This window comes from Scyliorhinus canicula, chromosome 2 (assembly GCF_902713615.1).
Source record: "Scyliorhinus canicula chromosome 2, sScyCan1.1, whole genome shotgun sequence".
Taxonomy (NCBI): domain Eukaryota; kingdom Metazoa; phylum Chordata; class Chondrichthyes; order Carcharhiniformes; family Scyliorhinidae; genus Scyliorhinus; species Scyliorhinus canicula.
In genome coordinates this window covers 95,856,586-95,880,057 of record NC_052147.1, presented here as the reverse complement: position 1 = coordinate 95,880,057, position 23,472 = coordinate 95,856,586, and the positions used below count along the sequence as shown (strand labels likewise).

The 23,472-nt window shown below is 53.0% G+C and overlaps 1 protein-coding gene across 3 annotated transcripts in view; it reads left to right on the top strand.

The window, feature by feature from the left end:
* The window catches only part of ccdc135 (coiled-coil domain containing 135), a 202,732-nt gene that overhangs the window by 54,395 nt on the left and 124,865 nt on the right, over positions 1 to 23,472 (top strand). For all 3 annotated transcript variants that reach the window (XM_038783594.1, XM_038783604.1, XM_038783613.1), the window contains one exon: positions 3,430 to 3,555. In XM_038783594.1, the coding sequence (XP_038639522.1) occupies positions 3,430 to 3,555 (126 nt within the window). The remainder of the gene's footprint in view (positions 1 to 3,429; positions 3,556 to 23,472) is intronic.

Here is a 23,472-nt window from a genome sequence, read left to right as displayed (position 1 = left end):
CAGGCTTACATCCATTAGAAGACAGAGTAAGGGCAATAAAAGAAGCCCCAGCTCCCACCACGGTCCAGGAGTTACGATAATTTCTAGGGTTGGTAACCTATTATGGAAAATTTATTGAAAATAGGGTGTCCATCCTAGAACCCCTCCACCAGCTACTAAAAAAAGGGGCAAGAATGGAAATGGTCCACCCGCCAAAACCGAGCATTTAGGGACATTAAGGAACAGCTGTCATCCGAAAATGTCCTAGAGCATTATGACGCAAGGAAGGAGTTGGTGGTCACTTGTGATGCATCCCCCTACGGGGTAGGAGCCGTCTTAGCCCATAGAGGAAGGAATGGGGAAGAACGGCCAATAGCCTATGCTTCAAGGACCTTGGCGATGGCTGAGAGGAAGCACGCCCAAATCGAGAAGAAAGGACTGGCGGTGATATTCGCAGTAAAAAAAATTTCACCAGTATCTGTACGGGCGGAAATTCACCATAGTGACGGACCATAAGCCGTTATTAGGGTTATTAAAAGAAGACAAGTCAATACCCCCGATTGCATCAGCTAGAATCCAACGCTGGGCGTTGCTACGGCCGGCATATAGATACGTCCTGGAGCACAGACCGGGAACGCGAGTAGCACATGTAGATGCCTTGAGCAGACTTCCCCTCCCGGACACTCTGCCGCAAATACCAAAAGTAGAGGAGACAGTAATGACTCTAAATTTTTTGGACACCCTACCAGTAGACGCAAAACATATTCGGTGGTGGACGCAAAAATACCCAGTTTTAGCCAAGATGAAGCATTTACTGCTAACAGGGGAACTGGAAAGACCAGTGGAGCCCCAGATGCACCCATACTGGAGCAGAAGAGACCAAATAACCGTAGAAGACGGTATCCTATTATGGGGAGCCCGGGTAATCGTCCCAGCTCAGGGCCGTCAGGCAATCTTAACTGAGTTACATCACGGACACCCAGGGGTGTCTAAAATGAAGATGCTAGCTCGAAGCTACGTTTGGTGGCCAGGTTTGGACACAGACATAGCAGCCTTGGTACGTCGGTGCCAGGAGTGCCAACAGGGGCAAAGAGTGCCACCAGCAGCGCCATTGCACCCGTGGGAATGGCCAGGCAGACCGTGGACCCGCCTGCATATTGACCACGCCGGCCCTTTCATGGGCTCAATGTTTTTGGTGATAGTGGACGCCCACTCCAAATGGTTGGACGTCCACCGGGTAAACACGGCAAGCACAGCATCGACAATTGAAAAGCTCAGGGCCTTGTTTGCAACACATGGACTTCCGGAGGTATTGGTGTCGGACAACGGAACGGCATTCACAAGTGGGGAATTTGGGAAATTCCTGAAGGAAAACGGAGTCCGTCACATCAAAACGGCCCTTTACCATCCAGCGACCAACGGCCTGGCAGAGAGAGCGGTCCAGACACTTAAAGCGGGACTCAAGAAGCAGCCGGCAGCGTCAATAGACACAAAGCTCTCCCGCTGGCTGTTTGATTACAGGACCACACCGCATTCCACAACGGGCATACCGCCAGCTGAACTCTTAATGGGAAGGCGGCTGCGAACGAGGCTGAGTCTCCTTTTCCCAAATTTAACGGGGAAAGTGGAGAAACAACAGGAGGCCCAACGCAGGGGGCATGATAATAGTCAGCAGCAGAGACATTTCCAGGTGGGGGCACCGGTTTGGGTCAAGAATTATGGGAATGGACCAACGTGGGTCAAAGGCATGGTAGAGTCCCAAACAGGGCCCATATCCTATGAGGTTGCAATAGGAGGTAAGGTGCTGAAGAAACACCCAGACCAAATAAGGGCAGCGGAACCACACCTGGAGGCAGGCGAAGCAGGACCGCCTCAAGCTGGGATAGCCCAGACGGAAAGGATACCCACACCCCAGCCCCGAGCAATTTCTCCAGACCCCGTCATCCAGTCATCAGAGTCGGAGATGGACACACTCGACGAGGCCGCCGCGACACCTCTCCCCGAGGAGGAGGAAGAACAAGTTCTAAGGAGGTCGTCAAGGAAAAGACGGGCACCTATAAGGTACACCCCGCCCACTTCGGAGAACGACCCGGCGGACGACACAGAGGTGACAGACCCAGACATGAGGAGCAGGAAGAAGCTTAGAGGAATGCCAGCTGGCAGGAATTCCTCGGACCTTGGGGGGGGGAGGGGTGTAATGAACTCCAATTGGCTTTATTGGTTGGCCAATTGGAGTATGAGCTCCCTCAATGGTAGCTCATTGAGGGGGCCCATATAATCACCTGTGTAGGCTTTGTGAGCAGTCTTAAGTTGACTGGACTGCCAGCAGCACTGTTTGTAGCTGCTCCTGTAATATCGTTATTGTAAATAAATATTGGTATGGTGACGGAACTCCTGCCTCCCGTGGATTACTACAGATAGCAAGGAATGTATACCAATCATTAAAATTATCAGTCAACCATCGCAACAATTGGAGGACATATGCCCATCTCCCAGATCAGCTTCTCTAGGTGTCTCTAGAAGACTCATGTAATTAAACTGAATGTAAAAATGCTGACTTTGTTGGTTGACCTTGGAGATGATTCATCATTTTGGAAACTTTGTTCACTCCTCCAAACATCAAAAATGCCAGTGTATCGGAGATCTGACATGAATCCATTCACTTCCACATTTGAATAGTTCACGTTTGGGAGTGCTTGGGAAACCCATATGGGGGTGGTGGGTACTTGTGCTACCGTGCAGGTGGCGTACCGAAGGGCATATCTGCCACACTGGGCCTGCAGCAGGTGGTTCGAGCCACGATGAAGAAAGCACCTACTTGACCTTGTCCACACCAATCTACCTGTCTCATATGCATTTATCTATGACAGTATTAGTGGTGTAACCATCCTTGTGGGGACAAAGCACCGACTTCAAACTGAGAACATCTTCTACCATGTTGTGTGGCACTAGCACCCTGTTCAGTGAGATAGTTCAAAACAGATCTACGAGCTCAACAATTGGGCATCCATGAGGTGCTGTCGGCCATCAGCAGTAGTAGAGTGTAGTCCATCATGTTCTGTAGCCTCAAGGATCACATCCCATGAATAAATAAAAAAGACTGTGTCCACAGACAGACTGAATTCACTGATTCAGCAAAAGATTGTGCTCTCTGATCAAATGTGGGTTGAATTGTCTGCCTGGAAGGTCAGTGAACACAAGTAGACGTTATTCCTTGTCTAAGGTGACCTCAATTATCTGACTGTGAGAAGACAGACTTATTATGCTTAGTTTTGCTGGCCCCAGACCCAATGTGACTTCAACATATAGTAGCAGTCCTTCACTTCACATGAATGTAGAATGGAAGGAACACAAATATTAAACCAAACGGTGAATGTGAATGTCTAACTTCTGAGTAACAAGAAATGATAAGAATAAGCCAAAAAAGTTAATTTTCCTTTTTGCCAACAGAAATTTGTAAGCACCACTCTCCGCCCAACATTGCTGAAGCATGAGGAACTGTACACCTGGGAAGGGTGTTCCCAGTTTGTGTCTGACTTTCTAATAGTGGATTCTTTAGATCCTATCCATGACGTGGTAAGTAATCCCACATTACAGGAGTAACTTACTTTCCAGTTGAAAGAATTATCAGTGTGATTCTGCAGGGAGCCATAATTTCTGATAATAACATGAAGAACTTTTTCACACCTGTAGTATTTCTAATAATCACAGAGGCATTTTATAATATTTGTTCATGGGATATGGGCGTCTTAGGCTGTGCCAGCATTTATTACCCATCCCTAATTGCCCTGGAGGGGGCAGTTAAGAGTCAACCACATTGTTGTGGGTCTGGAGTCACATGTAGGCCATGTGAGGTAAGGATGGCAGATTTCCTTCCCTAAAGGACAGTAGTGAACCAGATGGGTTTTTCCGACAATCGACAATTGTTTCAGGATCATTATTAGACTTTTAATTCCAGATATTTTATTGAGTTTAAATTCTATCACCTGCTGTGGTGTGATTTGAACCCAGGTCCACAGATCATTATCCTGGGTCTCTGGATTACTAGTCCTGCGACAATACCACAATGCCACTTCCACCCTGCTTTGAACGAAAAGCGCTTCATGAATTGACTTAGGAAAGTAGCGGCACAATAAAAAGGTTAACTACAAGTGCCATAAAAGAGAATTTTGATGGCATCAAGGCAGGTGATAAGGCGGATGCCTCAGGGAGATTGAAAGATGATAGGGGGACAATGATTAAAGGAGCAGTCGCTGGTGGGAGAGCTGTGACAACAGGGAACATGGAGTTAGAAGAGCAAAGAATGCATTCAAAACAGTACATTGCCTGCTGTTTTCTCCCTTTCTTCTCCCAAAGACCTTGAATGGAATTCTCCGTTTCAGAAACTAAGGGCGAGATTCTCCGTCGGCCGACACTGAAATCGGGAAAGGCAATTGGACAGAGAATAGGGTCCGATTCGCTGAGGTCAGAATTAACACTCGAGAGACTGATGAGCTGCAGCCGCAGATTTATTTTTTGATGATGAGCTTGGAGTTCTTGTTTAGTTTGGGTTTGATGGAATTAAACTTTAGTCATTTTGTTTGCCTGGACTATATTTGTATTTTGGTGTGTTTGTATTCAAGAGTGGGGTGGGGTAGTTTGCTGACGGCTTCTGTAGATTTTTCTTCGACCAGTCTTTTGATTTTGTTGGTTAGCCATCTTGAGTGGATCTGTTTTCTGTACCTTTTAAGTGTCCTCTCGGTAATCTCCCTTGGTGGGTTGGGTTCAGACTATTAAAATGAACTTGTTCCCGAGATTTTTGTTTCTCTTTCAGTGACTCACCATTTTTTACCCAAGTCCTTTTTTTGTTCGTCAACGAATTGGTGTCCTTCTTTATTTGGGCGGGTAGTATAAAGAGAAACAGAAGCTCCGACGTTCTCCATGCTGACTGCTCGGTTATCAGGCGCAGACGTGCATGATGTGCATCTGATGATCACACATCAGCTGCATTTTCGAGTGGAAACTCTTTTGGTTTATGAAGACTGGCCCATCATGAGCTGGTACTGGTAGGGCGACATGCATCTCATCGAACACCCCCTGGACCTGCGGCATCCCAGTGATGGCAGCAAACTCCGCTGCCCCGGCATCCTGGTGGGCTTGGTCCACATTAAAGATATATTTAAAACAATTCAGAGTACCCAGTTATTTTTTCCAATTAAGGGGAAATTTAGCGCGGCCAATTCATCTACCCTGCACATCTTTTTGGGTTGTGGGGGTGAGACCCATGCAGACCCGGGTCTTCTGTGCCATGAGGCAGCAGTACTAGCCATTGCACCACCACGTTAAATTTGATGTATTGCACTGAACTGGGTCTCCATGCACCTGTGCACCGTAGTCTGTGAGATCCCAGACAGGTCCCCACTCAACGCCTGGAAGGACCCCGTGGCATAAAAGTTCAGTGCCACCGGGACCGGGTGCCCTACCCCTTATCCACGCTGTTCCAAGTGTGCCATGATCCGACAGATATATTGCTTGTCCCCCTGCTCAGCTGGACTCTTTGACGGCATGCCCGGTCCGGCAGGTCCTGTAATGACAGGTGGTGCTGATATACATGAGGCCTCATGTGCCCCCCCGCCCCCCTCCCCCCAGCAGCCCACGCTCCTGCCTGTGGAAGCATGTCCTAACTTCTCTCTCTCACTCAGTAGCCACAGCGCATGTTTCCCGATTTTTAAAACCACATGTAAAACTCGCCATCGGTAATTCCTCCTTGCAGAGGCAGAGCATCGTGGAGGCCCCGGAGAAAACTGGGTCAGGCCAGTTAATGATCTCATCAAATTAATCGTCTTAAGAAACAGTAAGAAAAGACTATGGAATCAGCCCTCAAACCCGATCGACTGGAACTCGACCCACAGGATGCAGAGGCGAAATAAATCTTTGCACACTGGCTCAGATGTTTCAAAGCCTACCTGGCTGAAGCAAGCACTACAGAAACTACGGAGGAGCAGAAACTCAGCCTTCTGCACGCAAGGGTGAGCCATCGTATCTCTACTCAACTTAATTGTACCAACTCATATACGGAGGCCCTGGCCCTGCTCGACAGAATGTACGTGAGGCCCGTCAATGAGGTCTACGCACGCCACGTTTTTACAACTCGCCGCCAGCGCCCCACAGAATCGCTAGAAGAATTCCTGCGCGATTTAAAAGCCTTATACCGGGACTCTAATTATCAAGCTGTAACTGCTGCCGAACACAGGGAACTCGCTGTCCGAGATGTATTAGTTGCAGGCCTCAGGTCCAACTACGAGCGCCAGCGGTTGCTTGAGAAGGGGGCCCAAAACTATGGAGGTCTCGTTCCGCAGCCTCACCTCATTCCCTGCGGACCCCAAAACCCTGTCATGAGCCCCTGACCAGCGACTGCCCCAGGCCTGCGCCGCGCGGCCACCCAGCCACTATACTGCACTAGCGTGCCACTTTTGTGGACAGCACCAGCACCCCGCGGCAGCACTGCCCGGCCTGCAACGCGACCTGCAGCAGCTGCGGTCGCAAAGGACACTATGCCCGGGTATGCCTGGTGAAGAAAACTCCTGCCCCAAACTCTCTCGCAGCCCAGAGCACTCGCTCCCCGAACTCGCAGGCCCGCAGGCCCCGTAACGCTGCGGCCTGTACTCCAACTCCGCCCCCAACCACCACGTGCGACCCATGGGAGCCGCTATCATGGCAAACCCTCACCACGCGGCAGGCCACGTGTGACTCATGGGGGCCGCCATCTTGGACGCCATCTTCCTCGCTGCCCGCCACGTGCGATCCATGGGGGCGGCCATCTTGGGCTCCATCCTCTCCAAACTCAGAAACACAAATCGAAGACTGCGACCTCAGCGGGCATTCATCACGGGGCCACTCCAGCACAGCTGATCGAGCCACTGACTACCCGCAACTTAACGCGGTCACGTTGGACCAGTCGCATCCGAAACACCTCCGTAACTCGATGATGACCGTTAAAATCAATGGGTACAGTACACCGTGCCTCTTCGACTCCGGGAGCACCGAAAGCTTCATACACCTAGATCTGGTAAGATGCTGTTCGCTCCCTGTTTTTCCTGCACGGCAAACTATCTCCCACTCTGTTCACCTCCAAGGGCGCACCGTCGTGACTTTAACGATCCAAGGCGCTAGCTACTCGAATTTTAAGCTATATGTTCTGCCCAAACTCTGCGCCCCACTCCTACTGGGACTCGATTTCCAGTGTAATCTCAAAAGTCTCACACTCAGCTTCGGCGGACCCCTACCCCACTCACTATCTGCAGTCTAGCGACGCTAAGAATCTCCCCCCCTCCACTCTTTGCCAATCTACTGTAAACTGGTAGCCACCCGCAGCAGGCGATACAGCCTGCAGGACAGGGTATTTATCAGAACCGAGGTCCGGGGGCTCCTACGTGAGGGGATCATAGAGGCCAGTAACAGCCCCTGGAGAGCTCAGGTGGCGGTCGTCAAGACCGGGGAAAAATTCCGAATGGTAGTGGACTATAGTCAGACCATTAATCGGTTCAAGCTCCTCGATGCGTACCCCCTCCCCAGGATTGCAGACATGGTGAATCAGATCGCCCAGTATCGTATTTTCTCCACGGTGGATCTGAAGTCTGCATACCACCAGCTCCCAATCCGCCCGGAGGACCGCCACTACACGGCGTTCGAGGCCGATGGCCGCCTCTTCCATTTCCTCCGGGTTCCCTTTGGCGTCACGAATGGGGTCTCGGTGTTCCAACGAGCAATGGACCGAATGGTGGACCAGTACGGACTGCGGGCCACGTTTCCATACTTGGATAACGTCACCATCTGCGGCTATGACCAGCAGGACCACGATGCCAACCTCCATCGATTTCTCCAGACGGCCCAGAAACTCACCTCACTTACAACACGGAGAAATGTGTTTTCCGCACGACCAGACTAGCCATCCTCGGCTATGTCGTGGAAAGCGGAGTCCTGGGCCCCGGCCCGGACCGTATGCGCCCCCTCTTAGAACTCCCTCTCCCTCATCGTCCCAGGGCCCTCAAAAGGTGCCTGGGATTCTTCTCGTATTATGCCCAGTGGGTCCCTCAATATGCGGACAAAGCCCGCCCACTATTTAAGGCCACACTCTTCCCTCTATTGGATGAGGCTCGTCAGGCCTTCACTCGGATCAAGGAGGACATCGCCAAAGCGGCCATGCGGGCGGTGGATGAATCCGTCCCCTTTCAGGTAGAGAGCGATGCCTCAGAGGTCCCTCTCGCAGCCACATTAAATCAGGCAGGGAGACCAGTCGCCTTTTTCTCCCAAACCCTCTCCGCTTCGGAACTTCGACACTCCTCGGTCGAAAAGGAAGCACAAGCCATCGTGGAAGCGATACGTCACTGGAGGCACTACCTCGCAGGTAGAAGGTTCACCCTCATCACCGACCAAAGATCGGTTGCGTTCATGTTTGACAACTCTGAAAGGGGCAAAATTAAAAATGATAAAATCCTGAGTTGGAGGATCGAACTCTCCACCTACAAATACGATATTATGTATCGACCGGGGAAGCTCAACGAGCCCCCAGATGCCCTGTCCCGCGGTACGTGCGCCAGCGCGCAAAACGACTGCCTGAAAGTCATCCACAATGACCTCTGCCACCCGGGGGTGACCCGGCTCGCCCACTACGTCAAAGCCCGAAATCTGCCTTTCTCCACTGAGGAGGTAAAAGCCATCACCAGGGATTGCCCAATCTATGCGGAGTGCAAACCTCACTTCTATAGACCAGACAGGGCCCGCCTGGTCAAGGCTTCTCGGCCCTTTGAACGCATCACTATCGATTTCAACGGACCACTCCCCTCGACTAATCGGAATGTGTACTTCCTGAATGTCATCGACGAGTTCTCCCGCTTTCCCTTTGCTATCCCGTGCCCCGATATGACCTCCCACACAGTCATTAGGGCCCTGCATAGTATCTTCACCCTGTTTGGTTTCCCCAGCTACGTACACAGCGACAGGGGTTCGTCCTTCATGAGTGACGAGCTGCATCAGTACCTGCTCAACAAGGGTATCGCCTCGAGCAGGACTACCAGCTATAACCCCAGGGGGAATGGGCAGGTGGAGAGGGAGAATGCGGCTGTCTGGAAGACCGTCCTACTGACCCTCCGGTCCAGGAATCTCCCGACCTCCCATTGGCAGGAGGTCCTCCCCGACGCCCTCCATGCTATTAGGTCCCTCCTATGTACGGCCACCAACCAGACCCCTCACGAGCGGCTCTTTGTTTTCTCCAGGGGCACTACCACGGGGGCTTCGCTCCCAGCATGGTTGAAGACACCGGGCCCAGTACTCCTCCGGAAGCACGTCAGGGCACACAAAACTGACCCACTCGTAGAAAGAGTGCTCCTACTCCACTCAAACCACCAATACGTCTTCATAGAATACCCTGACGGCCATCAGTACACTGTATCCCTCCGGGACCTAGCGCTTGCAGGATCTAATCCCACCACTACCACCGCTGAGGTACCCCTCACAGTACACCCCACCCAACTCGCCGCGCCCCCGCACCTACCGGTTCGCTACCCATGTTCAGTGCACCCGCGCCCACAAGCTTCCAGCGCTCCCCTTCACCAGTCGAACCAGGCGGGTACGAAGCTCGGACGGAATCAACCCCGGTGTCCGCCATCGTACCCCAACCAACCGTTATCGTCCAGCCACCGGAAGAGGCTGCAAGTCCGGTGCTCCGCCGATCACAAAGGACAACTCGGCCACCGGACAGACTCAATTTGTAGACGCATCACCCCCGCCGGACTTGATTGTTTTCACAGGAGGTGAATGTGGTGAATTATAAACCTCAGTAATTCACACTGTATTGTACCACATGTATTGAGCCTGTATTCTTGTGTACTCTTGTGTGTAATCGCGCGGCCCTGCCCACAGGGGAAGATGAAGAGTTTGTACTGGGCTCCACCCTTGGCTCCGCCCATGGCTCCTCCCCCAGCCAGAAGTATAAAGATCAGTGCTGTGAGCCTGCTGCCAGTTCATCTCGAGTTCATCCCGTCACAAGCAGGCTCTGTTGTAAGACGATTAAAACCACTGTTCACTTCTTTTTTTTTAAATAATTTTTATTGGAATTTTTTACAGAAAATATAAAATATAACAACAAACAATGAAATGCAATAAAATAACCCATAAAAACTGTAACAGTGCAAAGAGCAAGGGGGACAGGGGGCACCGCTGTCTGGTCCCACGGTAGAGCCTAAAGTACTCCGATCTCCTTCCATTTGTAACTACACTCGCCATCGGAGCCGCGTAGAGCAGCCTCACCCATTTGACGAATCCCTCCCCAAATCCGAACCGCTCCAGCACCTCCCACAGGTACCCCCACTCAACTCTATCAAACGCTTTCTCTGCGTCCAGCACCACCACTATCTCCGCCTCCCACTCCACTGCCGGCATCATGATAACATTTAGCAATTTCCGCACATTCGTGTTGAGCTGCCGTCCCTTGACAAATCCTGTCTGATCTTCGTGTATCACCCCTGGCACACAATCCTCTATCCTGGTGGCCAGGATCTTCGGCAGCAACTTGGCGTCAACACACTGTTCACTTCTAACCATGTGTCGCGTGAATTGATGGTCTCATCAGCATGTTTATTTAATAATTCATTCATCACTTTTGTAATGCATAATCCTCATCCACCCATAATGTATGCCTTTGTTTTGAACGTTAACTATTCTGAAGATTGTTAGTTTGTCAGTCAGTTGGACCAATGACAGCTGAATTTTGAAATCTTGTCTCCCAAGATTCTCCAGGGATTCTCCCTGTCCACTGTTGGAACCTACCCACAGGGTAACAGCAGAGATCTGGTTCAGGTTCTGTGAACATAGGAATAGCACACGTAATGACTCTATGGGCTGAATTTTGAACACCTGTCTGGACTAGAAATGGAGATGGACAGAAGTTACAAATAGCACCGGTGGTGGTATAGCAATTCCTCAATTCTACCCTGCCTCTAGGTCATTTTTGCATGGGGAGGAAGGGATTCTTGCCTGTATGTGACAGGTAGTCAACATGACTCATTAAGAGCCTATTAAGACCAATTAAAGGAGGCCAACTGGGATATTCCTGTCTGGCTGCAGGAGCAGGTCCTATTGAGGGGAACCCCTACATTCACATTTGTGGCCTGACTGCTAGATCCATTTTTAATTGAAGATTTAAAACATGGAGGAGATGTTCCCCCATTCTGAAGGATCTTTTTCCTTATTGACCCTTCATATCAGGCTGCTGCCCCTTTCAAGTTGGAAGTGCTCTGATGGTCCTCCAGTTTTGCGATGCTTCCCATTGTCCTTGTTAGACAGTGAGCCTTCTTGGCCAATTAAGATGCTTCCCCTCCATGACAATCACAATCTGTGATAGATTGTCCCGGGGTGGGTTCAGGAACTGGAATCTGTGCTACCGATGCTTCTCATCCCAGAGGTACAATCCTGCCTCTGACAATGATCCAAAAAAGATCATAGTTTATCTATTTCAGCTTCTCCTATCCTGGTAGCCTCAAGATATAATGGAGTGTTCACTAATTATAACAGTCAATCTCTATTAATTACTCTACAACAGACCGAGACATGACATGATGAAAACCCCAGTGGTGGAGTGGAGTAGGCTACTAAATCCCTCAAGCCTGCTCGGCAACTCTGCCATTCAATGAGATAATGGCTGACCTTTAAACCTAATCCAAACAGATTATATCCATACACATTCCCATCCATTACTTTTGTCATCTCTTCAAAAACTACACAAAATTCCATCAGGTACATAAGGTACAACTGCTCTTTATATGTCCATGCTGGCTCTGACTCCTCTCCAAACACTGTTCCCTTACAGCGTATTTTCGGCGGGATTCTCCGCCGGTGGAGGGTGCGTGCTGGTGATCATGGTTGGTGCCGGGGGTGGGGGGTGAGTGCGGGGGTGGGGGGGTGAGTGCCGCGAGGGTGGGGATTGAGTGCGGGGGGGTGTGGGGGTGGAGTGTGAGCGCCGGAGAGCGTGAGTGCCGGGGAGGGGAGTGGGGGGCCCAAGGAGTGTGAGTGCCGGGGAGGGGGGAGGGGGAGTGCCAGGGAGGGGGGCTTGGGAGGGTGAGTGCCGGGGAGTGTGAATGCCGTGGGGGGGGGGGGGGGGGGGGGGGGGGGGGGGGAGGGAAACTGGTGAGGGGGAGTGCCGGGGAAGGGGGGGGTGCTGGGGAGGGTGAGTGACGGGAGGGGGTTGCCTGGCCAGGTGCCAGGTGGCAACAGTTGCGACCATGCAGCCCATGGCACCTGGCTGCAGAGGGGGGTATATACAGTGATGGTATGTCGTCTACCCACCCCCCACCCACCCTCCGAGGATTGTGCTGCAGAGAGGCAGGTTGCAGCCGCCCAGGCTAGAGGGCCGCCCGCCCGACAGGAGGTTGAGGAGGAGTAGGAGGTGGTGGTGCCACGGAGACGCCCGATGAGGCCCTGTGTGTACCGGCGCCACATGTCGTACCAGGACCTCACGGACCGGGAATGCAGGAGGCGACTCAGGATGAACCGGGAAACCGTCGCTCATATCTGCCACCCGATAGCACACCTGGCACCACGTGTCACTAGGGGAGGACACTCTCTCCCGGTGACCGTCAAGGTTACGGTGGCTCTTAACCTCTACGCGACGGGGTCATTCCAGTCACCGAGTGGGGGCCTGCCCGGCACCTCGCAGGCATCGGTGCACCGGTGCATCCGTGCAGTGACAGATGCCCTATATGACATTGCGGACCGCTACATCCAGTTTCCTGTGGACTGGGCCAGCCAGGATGCCCGGGCAGTGGGCTTCGCTGCTGTGGCCAGGATGCCCATGGTCCAGGGGGCGATTGATGGGATGCATCTCGCCGTGCGGCCACCAGCTGATAACAGGGCCGTGTTTCTGAATAGGAAGGGGACCTACTCCATGAACATTCAGGTGGTCTGCGACCACCACATGAGGATCCTGCACGTCTGCACCCGGTACCGGGCAGTGTACATGACTCGTTCATAATGGTGCAATCGTTCATCCCCGCAATGTTTGAGGGACGTAACCCCCAGCTGAGAGGCTGGTTGCTGGGCAACAAGGATTACCCGTTGCGGTGATGGCTGATGGTGCCTCTACGGAGGCCACAGACTGACGCGGAGAACCGTGACAACGATGCCCATGCAGCGACCAGGGCTGTGATAGAGAGGTGCTTTGGGCTGCTGAAGATGCGCTTCAGGTGCATGGACTGCTCTGGAGGGGCCCTCCAGTGCCCTTCGGATAGGGTCAGCCGCATCGTTGTGATGTGCTGCGTCCTGCACAACATAGCCCAGCAGAGGGGCGATGTGCTGGAGGCAGAGGAGGGGGAGGAGCAACACGACGAAGGGCAGGCCTCCCCAGATGAGAAGGATGGGGGCAATGTACAGGACAGACGGGCTGGACATGGATGGGAGGCTGCCCACCAATACCTGCTGGGGGGTGTGGGAATCGCGGGGTATGGGCACAGACAACATAGTATGGCACCAGCCTACCACCCTCATCCCACCCACCACCAACCACCCTCACACCACTCTCCCCCCACCAACCACCCTCACACCACTCTCCCCCCCCCACCCACCCACCCACCACCAGCCACCCTTCCCCCACCCACCCTCCACCAACCACCCTCACATCACCCGCTTGCACACCACCCCTCCATTGCACATCCACCTGCGGCACACTGGGCAGGGCTCACACGTTAGCCAGTGGGAGCGTGTCTATTGCATGCCATGGAGGATGATGACAACCCGCTCTGCGATGAGCTCCGGGCTCTACATCATTAGACAATGTCTGATTCATGGCCGCGGTACCACCCTCCATCTGGACCGTCCCTGCACGTGGCCTTGACACTACTGCGCACGGTCCCAGCGTCTGCCTGGGGGGATGGCGAAGACGACCGGGGGGTTGGGGGGGGGGGGGGGGGGGGGGGGAGGGTGCACACTCACCTGAGGCTGACATCCTATCACCCCTCACACACACAATGGCACTCACCTCACACCACAACCCGCACACATCGGACAGAGCACAGAGGCAACTTCTGTTGGTGTGAAAGTGATTTTAATGACAAATAGTTCATACACGTGCCCTAGCCCCTATAACTAATCTGCGCCCTGCACCCGTGCCAACTTACTCAGTGTCTAATTTTTTGGCCTTACGGGCCCTATGACTACGTCTAGGTGGTTCGGGGACCTCCCGTGAAGAGTGACTCGGAACGGGCCCCAGCACCTCCTCCTCCCTTGGGGTGCCCGATGTCCCCCCGGACCTCTCCATGGGTCAGATGTGCGAACGCATCCAACGCACCCCCGGCACCTGGTGCTGCCAGTCCTGGAGGCCTGCCCTGGTATCAACAAGGGTCTGCAAGTTTGCAGCCACGGAATTCAGGGAGTTGGTCATCCCTGTCTGTGTCTGGGCGACGCCAGCTAGCACCTGGACAATGGTGCCGATGCCCTCAACGATGGCCTGCTGAGACTGGGCCGTAGCCTGCTGAGACTGGGCCGCGGCCTGCTGAGACTGGGCCACTGCCTGCAGAGACTGGGCCATGGCCTGCTGAGACTGGGCCATAGCCTGCTGAGACTGGGCCGCGGCCTGCTGAGACTGGGCCATAGCCTGCTGAGACTGGGCCATGGCCTGCTGAGACTGGGCCACGGCCTGCTGAGACTGGGCTACAGCTTGCTGAGACTGGGCCATGGCCTGCTGACACTGGTCTACAGCCTGCTGAGACTGGGCCATGGCCTGCTGAGACTGGGCCACGGCCTGCTGAGACTGGGCCATGGCCTGCTGAGACTGGGCTATGGCCAGCTGAGATTGGGCCGCGGCCTGCTGAGACTGGGCCACTGCCTGCAGAGACTGGGCCATGGCCTGCTGAGACTGGGCTACAGCCTGCTGAGACTGGGCCACGGCCTGCTGAGACTGGGCCACGGCCTGCTGAGACTGGGCCACGGCCTGCTGAGACTGGGCTACAGCCTGCTGAGACTGGGCCACGGCCTGCTGAGACTGGGCCACGGCCTGCTGAGACTGGGCCACAGCCTGCTGAGACTGGGCCGCAGCCTGCTGAGACTGGGCCGCGGCCTGCTGAGACTGGGCCACGGCCTGCTGAGACTGGGCCACGGCCTGCTGAGACTGGGCCGCGGCCTGCTGAGACTGGGCCATAGCCTGCTGAGACTGGGCCATGGCCTGCTGAGACTGGGCCACGGCCTGCTGAGACTGGGCTACAGCCTGCTGAGACTGGGCCATGGCCTGCTGAGACTGGGTCATAGCCTGCTGAGACTGGGCTATGGCCAGCTGAGATTGGGCCATAGCCTGCTGAGACTGGGCCATAGCCTGCTGAGACTGGGCTATGGCCAGCTGAGATTGGGCAATGGCAATGAGCACTGCGATCTGCTGCTGGCTCTGGCTTCCTGTGAGACGGCAGCCATGTCCTGGGCCACGGACGCATCTGCATGGAAAGCCCCAGGCCTTGCACACTGCTCCCCATGTCTGACACCGTTGCCCCCAGTGCCTCCACCGTGGACGCCACCCCTGCGGTGTCTGCCTGGGTGACACGCATGACCGGCACCACTCCCTGCTCCTGGACGCGGGTGGACTCCTCACCTGCGTCTGCAGCTGCCGCAAGCCAGCCATCACCCCTTTAATCGTCCTTTGGCCCGTGACTGCATCGGGCCTATGGGTGGGTGTGGTAACTCCAGGAACCCGGGACCCGTCTGGGCGGCAGACGGTTGCTTGCGCCTGGCTACCCTCCGGCCCCTCAGCTGCTCCTACCTCCACCTGCGCACCAGTTAGTGTACCAGAGGCCTCATCGCTAAAGTGGCCAACCGAAGTGAGTGTCTCTGCGATGGTGGAGGGTGTAGGAGATAGCAGTGGCATAATGTCGAGGTCCACATTTGACCAGAAGTCCGGGGTCCCTTGGAGTGGTGTTTCCTGTCCGTCGGTCCCCTGTGTGTGGGTGTCCTGGGGGGTTGTGTCCTGTCTGTCAGTGTCCTGTGTGTGGGTGTCCTGGGTGGGTGTGTCCTGGGTGGGTGTGTCCCGTATGTGGCTCTCCTGGGTGCTTGTGTCGTGTGTGTCAGTGTCCCAGGTTGACTGAGACGGGGGCCTGTTGCTGTGGCTGCCCTCCTCATCACTGGGTGTGGCCCACCGGTGTCGCCGCACTGGCACTAGGTCCCGGGGGGTGCGCCTCACGCTCCGGGTTTATTCCTTCCTCCTCCCCCCCTTCCTTCCTCCTCCCCCCTTCCTCCTCCCCCCTTCCTTCCTCCTCCCCCCCTTCCTTCCTCCTCCCCCTTCCTTCCTCCTCCCCCCTTCCTTCCTCCTCCCCCCCCTTCCTCCTCCCCCTTCCTTCCTCCTCCCCCCTTCCTTCCTCCTCCCCCCTTCCTTCCTCCTCCCCCCTTCCTTCCTCCTCCCCCCTTCCTTCCTCCTCCCCCCCTTCCTCCCTCCTCCCCCCCTTCCTCCCTCCTCCCCCCTTCCTCCCTCCTCCCCCCCTTCCTTCTCCCCCCCTTCCTTCCTCCTCCCCCCTTCCTTCCTCCTCCCCCACCCCCCTTCCTTCCTCCTCCCCCCTTCCTTCCTCCTCCCCCCCCTTCCTTCCTCCCTCCTCCCCCTTCCTTCCTCCCTCCCCCCCCTTCCTTCCTCCCTCCCCCCCTTCCTTCCTCCCTCCTCCCCCCTTCCTTCCTCCCTCCTCCCCCTTCCTTCCTCCCTCCTCCCCCTTCCTTCCTCCCTCCTCCCCCCTTCCTTCCTCCCTCCTCCCCCCTTCCTTCCTCCCTCCTCCCCCCCTTCCTTCCTCCCTCCTCCCCCCCTTCCTTCCTCCCTCCTCCCCCCCTTCCTTCCTCCCTCCTCCCCCCCTTCCTTCCTCCCTCCTCCCCCCCCTTCCTTCCTCCCTCCTCCCCCCCCCCCTTCCTTCCTCCTCCTCTCCTCCCGCCGGTACCCGTCCTCTCTCTCTCAACGCGCCACTTCTGCAGCGCATTAAAATGACGCGTATCGCGTCGGTCCGATGCTAGCCCCTCCAGGAACGGAGATTAGCGGCCTAAAAGAAGGCCCCGACGCCGGAGTCATCTGCACCACTTTTGCTCGCCGGAAATCGGCGTCACGACGGTCCGCGGAGAAATTCGCCCCAGTAGTCGAGGAACTGAGCTCCTTTGCCCCACTCCAGGTCAAAGACGCAGAGGGGGCAGCAAACAGAAAACAGAACTAAGACTGTGACCAGTTCGCTGCTGAGAGTTAGAGCCAAACAGAAAACATACTCTGCAGCTACTGGAGAGCTGTGAATACACAGACTGTTGTACCCAGCCCGGACCCCTATTGGGTGGGAACAAGTGGTTACCCCTGGGATATTATTTTTAATTCGTGACAGTTCTATTGTACAAAAGAAACAAAGCAAATTACTGACTCTGACATGAAACAATAAACAATTGTAGCAATATAAGGAAATTAGCAATTTACAATGGAGACAAACCAAGCAACAAGGTAATGAAGATACCACTCTCCTCCTTCTCTCGCTCTCTCTCCAGTGGAAAGCCGTCTGGGGTGACACGATGATACACCGGAATGTTACACCAGCACGGAGCATCGCACAAGGGGGAGAGCTCCTCGCCCCGAGAGCCAAGGCACGGACAAAAGAGGCTACAGCTGATAAACACATGGCTTCCAAATAACAACAGTGGACAGTTAAAAGTACAATAAGGATATTATGTCTAAATCCCCCCCCCCCCCCCCCCCCCCCCCCCCCCCCCCCCCCCCCGCCCCGCAGCACCTGGCCTTAGGGCATGGCGGAGGAGCGGGACAGCACCCAATCCAGGAGCTAGGCCTCAGATTAAAGGGGCAGCAGCTGACATCAAGGAATACATAATCAATAATACAAAACTCTCCTGCTCTCCTGCATCAAAATTAACCCGCCACTCCCCCTCAGCTTCTCGGCAGTAAACAGTAAACAACAACATTGCAATAATGAGCATACAACTTCCAAACGTGAAATATAAACAGGCAACAATACAAAAAAGCACCAGCATTTTACACGGCTTCCAAACCGGGAGCAGTAAATAGTCACCAGCACAATAAAGTCACCATTGGTCCAAAAGGTATCTCAACACAGTCTTCAAGTTGTTCAGTGGAATTGGCCTGCCACCCCTCTCCTGCAGTACTGGCATCTGATCACCTGACACCACCCAGTCCAGGATCCGGGCCACAGGACTAAAGGAAGCAGTAACAAGCAACTCACTTCCAATCATGAAACAGTCAAAAGGCAATAAACACTCAATATTTCAACAAAAGTACCAGCAAACTACAAGATCAGATCCTCCCTATCTTTAGCCGAGTAGTAGGCCGGCTTTCCTTTGCCTCACTCCAGGTCAAAGAAATAGAAAGGGTAGCAATGAGCAGACACACAATAGCACTCCTCCTCTTTCGCCCCATCTGGCAGCACCAGCTGCAGACTCTTCAGGCAGAAACAATCATTATTAGAAGCCACACAAACACAGAGCATAGAAGAAGGGGCAAGAAAGCTCTCCTGCCCTGTCTTTAGTCCGGTATCTGGCCAGCCAAGCCCTCCCCTTGCCTCATTCCAAGTCAAAGAAGCAGAAGGGGCATCAGCAAGCAGACCCACAGCCTCCAGATAGCTGCAGAACTGTCCAAGTCACTACCCCTCCTATCCCTCTTTATCTGACACTGAGAAAGCACCCGTCTTGCCCCTCCAGTCTGGTCGCAGGCCAGCCAATACTTCCCCATTGCTTGGCCTCACTCCAGGTCAAAGAAGCAGAAGAGACAGAAAATAGAAATTAAGCCTGCAGAACACACAAGCTGCAAGTATCTGGAGAATGGGGAATGTGAGCTCCCCCCGATAAGAGGGCAGGGCAACCGTTAAACTTTCAGTTGTATAAATAGAGCTGGCCAGTATGGTACCAGGTAGAGAGAGAACCAGTAATGAACTACTGGTGCTGTGTAAATATTGTTTTACATAAAAATTACTTTCTGTTTGACTCAACAAACGCGTGCTGGACACTTAATGGTTTTCACAACATCCACCAATTCCTCCAACCCAGCAAACCTACCCACCACGAACAAATCCCTAAACCTCTTGGACCCTCCCTCACCCAGATCTTATACGACAAATCCAATCCAGATATTGATTTGATTTATTGTCACATGTACCGAAGTACAGTGAAAAGTATTTTTCTGCGATCGAGGAACAAAAAGAATAATCAACAGAGTACATTGACAAATGTAACATCGACAAACAGTGATTGGTTACAGTGCGGAACAAGGGACCAAACAAAGCAAATACATGAGCAAGAGCAGCATAGGACGTCGTGAATAGGAACAGATCAGTCCGAGGAGGAGTTGTTGAGGAGTCTTGTAGCTGAGGGGAAGAAGCTGTTCCTATGTCTGGATGTGCGGGTCTTCAGACTTCTGTATCTTCTGCCTGATGGAAGGGTCTGGAAGAAGGCAAACCTATAAACCTATGATTCCTATAGATCGGCGCCAATGGCGACATAGACTCTAATTTAAAGTACTGGCTGAATTGATTCCATATTCTCCGAGAAGCTATAACCACTGGGCTTGCAGAATACCTGGCTGGGGAGAACAGAAGAGGAGCAGTAACAAGCACACTTAAACTTGAACCTATACAAAAAGCATCCTCCATCTGCCCCCAAAGCGTCCCCAAGCCCTCGACCCACCCCCGCACTTTTTCAATGTTTGCTGCTCAAATTTGATAATGCCAAACCCCTGACCACCTATCCCTCTGAAGAAACGCCCTCTGAACCCGAGGGGTCTTAGTCACTCAAACAAAAGTCGAAATTAACTTGTTAACCATACCAGAAAAAGATTTAGGAAGAAAGACTGGAAGACATTGAAATACAAACAAGAACCTTGGGAGAATGTTCATCTTGACTGTCTGAACCCTTATTGCCAAGGACAACAGGAGGGCATCCTATCTCTTCAGGTCCACATTCGCCCCCTCTATCAGACTGGCCAGATTCAACTTGTGTAATGAGGCACAATCGTGAGCCACCTGTATGCCCAGATATCCAAAACTAGTCCTGGCCAGCCGTAACGGTAGCATCTCCAGATCAGCTCCCTTGCCTGAAGGGTTCACCGGAAAGAGTTTACTCTAGCCCACAATCAATCTATACCCTGAGAAGGAGCCAAACTTAAAAATTTTTTTTTAGAGTACCCAATTCATTTTTACAATTAAGGGGCAATTTAGCGTGGCCAAGCCACCTACCCTGCACATCTTTTGGGTTGTGGGGACACGGGAAGAATGTGCAAACTCCACATGGACAGTGACCCAGGGCCAGGATCGAACCTGGGACCACAGCGCCGAGAGACAGCATTGATAACCACTGCGCCACCGTGCTGCCCAAGAAGGAGCCAAACTTTCTGAGCATCTCCATTACATTTCCCACGTGAGAGAGATGTTCCTTGACGTACAGCAATAAATTGTCCCTGTACAGGGACACCCTATGCTCCCTATCTCTCCTCTCTATACCCTTCCACCCCGCTGTCAACCGAAGTGCAATGACCAGCGGTTCAACCTCCAAGGCAAATAGTAATGGGGAAAGTGGACACCCCTGTCCTGTACCACTATACAATCTAAAGTACCCCAAACTTAATGTGTTGGTTTGGATGCTGCAGTGGGGGCTCTGTACAAAAGCCAAATCCACAAAATTAATTTTAGGCCTAAAGCCAAACAGCCCCAGCACCTCAAAAAAGTACCCCACTCCACATGGTCAAATGCTTTTTTCACATCCATGGAGATGATTACCTCCGGATCGACCTCTGATGAAGGTGACAGCACCACAATCAAAAGTCTCCTAAAGACCCGTCTGATCCTCAGAAGTTACCCCCGGCAGGCACCCCTTAGACAACAGCTTTGCATTCGCATTCAACTGAGAAATGGGCCATTATGACCCACACTCTGTGGGGTCTTTATCCATTTTCAAGATTAAGGAGATTGATACCTGAGCCAGTGTGGCTGGCAACAATCCCTGGGACAGAGAATCATTAAACATGTCCAACAGGTGTGGCCCCCAACACAGTCACAAACTGTTTATAAAATTCCACTGGTAATCCATCCAGGCCCAGTGCCTTCCCCGAGTGCATAGAACATACACACTTCATAATTTCCTGCAGCCAGAGCGGCACCTCCAACTCCTGCTCTCATTCACTGTCCACCATTGGAAAGACCTACCCATCCAGAAACTGTACCATAATCGAGTGTTCCTCCGGAGGCTCAGACTTGTATAGCTCCCAGTAAAAGCCCTCAAATATCTCATGGACCTTGTCTGGAGCAAAACCCCTACTCTGGAGCAGACCCCCCCACCCCCAGTCCTTTAACCTGAGTTATCTCTGTGTCAGGAAGGCACACCACCGTCCCCGTCAACACCAAATCAAACTTCACCTGGAGCATCTTCCTCTCTGCTAACAACTCTGCCATTGGAGCAGCTGAGTATTGACGGTCCACCTCAAGGATGGAATCCAGCAACTTCAGCTTCTCCGCTCTACCAGACTCTACGAACTTTAATCAAAACTAACTCCCCCCCTGATGGCCGTCTTCAGTGTTTCCCAGAACGTGGAAGGTGAGACCTTCTCATTCTTATTGAACTCCACACTGGTTCCAATAGCGGAAGCTATCCTCTCACAAACCCCTTTTCTGCAAACAACATCATATCCAACCTCCATGAAATGAGCACAGCCCATTTCAAAAACACATATCCATGTAGTGTGCAGCGTGGTCAGATATTACAATTGCTAAATACTCCGCTCCCACAACCGCAGGGAGTAGCGACTTACCCACTACAAATGTATCAGTACGGGAGTAGACACGATGTACATGTGAAATGAAGGAAAACTCTTTCTCCCTCTGGTATCTGAATCTCCATGTTTCCACACCACCAAACCCCCCCCCCCCCACTCCATAAATACGAGCAGCTCCTTCGCCATTCACGGTGTCAGAAAGGACTTGGGCATGACCTATCTAGCCTGGGGTCAAGCACACAATTAAAGGTTCCCCCCCTATGATTAACTGATGTGAGTCAACGTCGGGGATGGCCGCCAGAACCCTCTTACATAGATTACATAGAATATACAGTGCAGAAGGAGGCCATTCGGCCCATCAAGCCTGCACCGACCAACATTAAGCCCTCACTTCCACCCTATCCCCATAACCCAATAACCCCTCCTAACCTTTTTTTGGACACTAAGGGCAATTTAGCATGGCCAATCCACCTAACCCGCACATTTTTGGACTGTTGGAAGAAACCGGAGCACCCTGAGGAAACCCACGCAGACATGGAGAGAACGTGCAAATTCCGCACAGACAGTGACCCAGCGGGGAATAGAACCTGGGACTCTGGCACTGTGAAGCCACAGTGCTAGCCACTTGTGCTACCATGCTGCCCACTTGATAAAGTCCGTATCATCCCAACATGTATATGTTCACCAAGACGGCCAGAGCGCCCGCCAACATCCCACCCGCTGTCACATGTCTCCCTCTGATTCCACTCAAGTATTAGCCAATGAAAAGGCCATCTACGATTGCTCAGCACTTCGGCCTCCCTTGTCCTCACGTTGAATAGAACACTTTCCCGACCCACCCCTTCCGCAGCCTTGTCTGGTCTTGAACTCTCAGATGAGCATTGTGGTGAATCACAGTAGCGTAATTCACACTGTATTACACATGTTGTACTATGTCTCGGTAAGCTCGGCACACGAGCAGTTGCGCTGCTCTGCCACTAGGGGGAGATGCACTGGGAGTGTACGGGATTTTGTACTGGGCTCCACCCGTGGCTCCATCCACGGCTCCTCCCCCTAACCGGAAGTATAAAGGTTGATGCTGAGAGCCTGCCTGCCAGTTCATCTTGAGTTCATCTTGTCATAGGCAGGCCGTGTTGCAAGATGATTAAAACCACTGTTCACTTCTAACCACGTGTCGCGTGAATTGATGGTCTCATCAATTTAATTGTCTTAAGAAACAGTAAGGAATGACCATGGAATCAGCCCTCAAGCCTAATCTACTGGAACTCGACCCGCAGGATGCAGAGGCGAAAGAAATCTTTTTGCATTGGCTCCGATGTTTTAAGGTCTACCTGGCTGAAGCAAGCACCCCAGAAACGACGGGTGAGCCATTGTATATCTACTCAGCTAAACTGTACCGGCTCATATACAGAGGCCCTGGCCCTACTCGATAGAATGTACGTGAGGCCTATCAATGAGGTCTACACGCGCCACGTTTTTACTACTCGACGCCAGCGCCCTACAGAATCGTTAGAAGAATTCCTCAGAGACTTAAAAGCCTTATCCCGGGACTGTAATTATCAGGCTGTAACTGCTGCAGAACATAGAGAACTTGCTGCCGCGATGTCTTTGTTGCAGGCCTTAGATCGAATTACGTGCGCCAGCGACTGCTGGAGAAGAGGGCCCTAAATTTAGAAGATACTGTTGAACGCGCTACAACTATTGAGGTCTCATTTCGTAGCCTCACCTCGTTTCCTGCC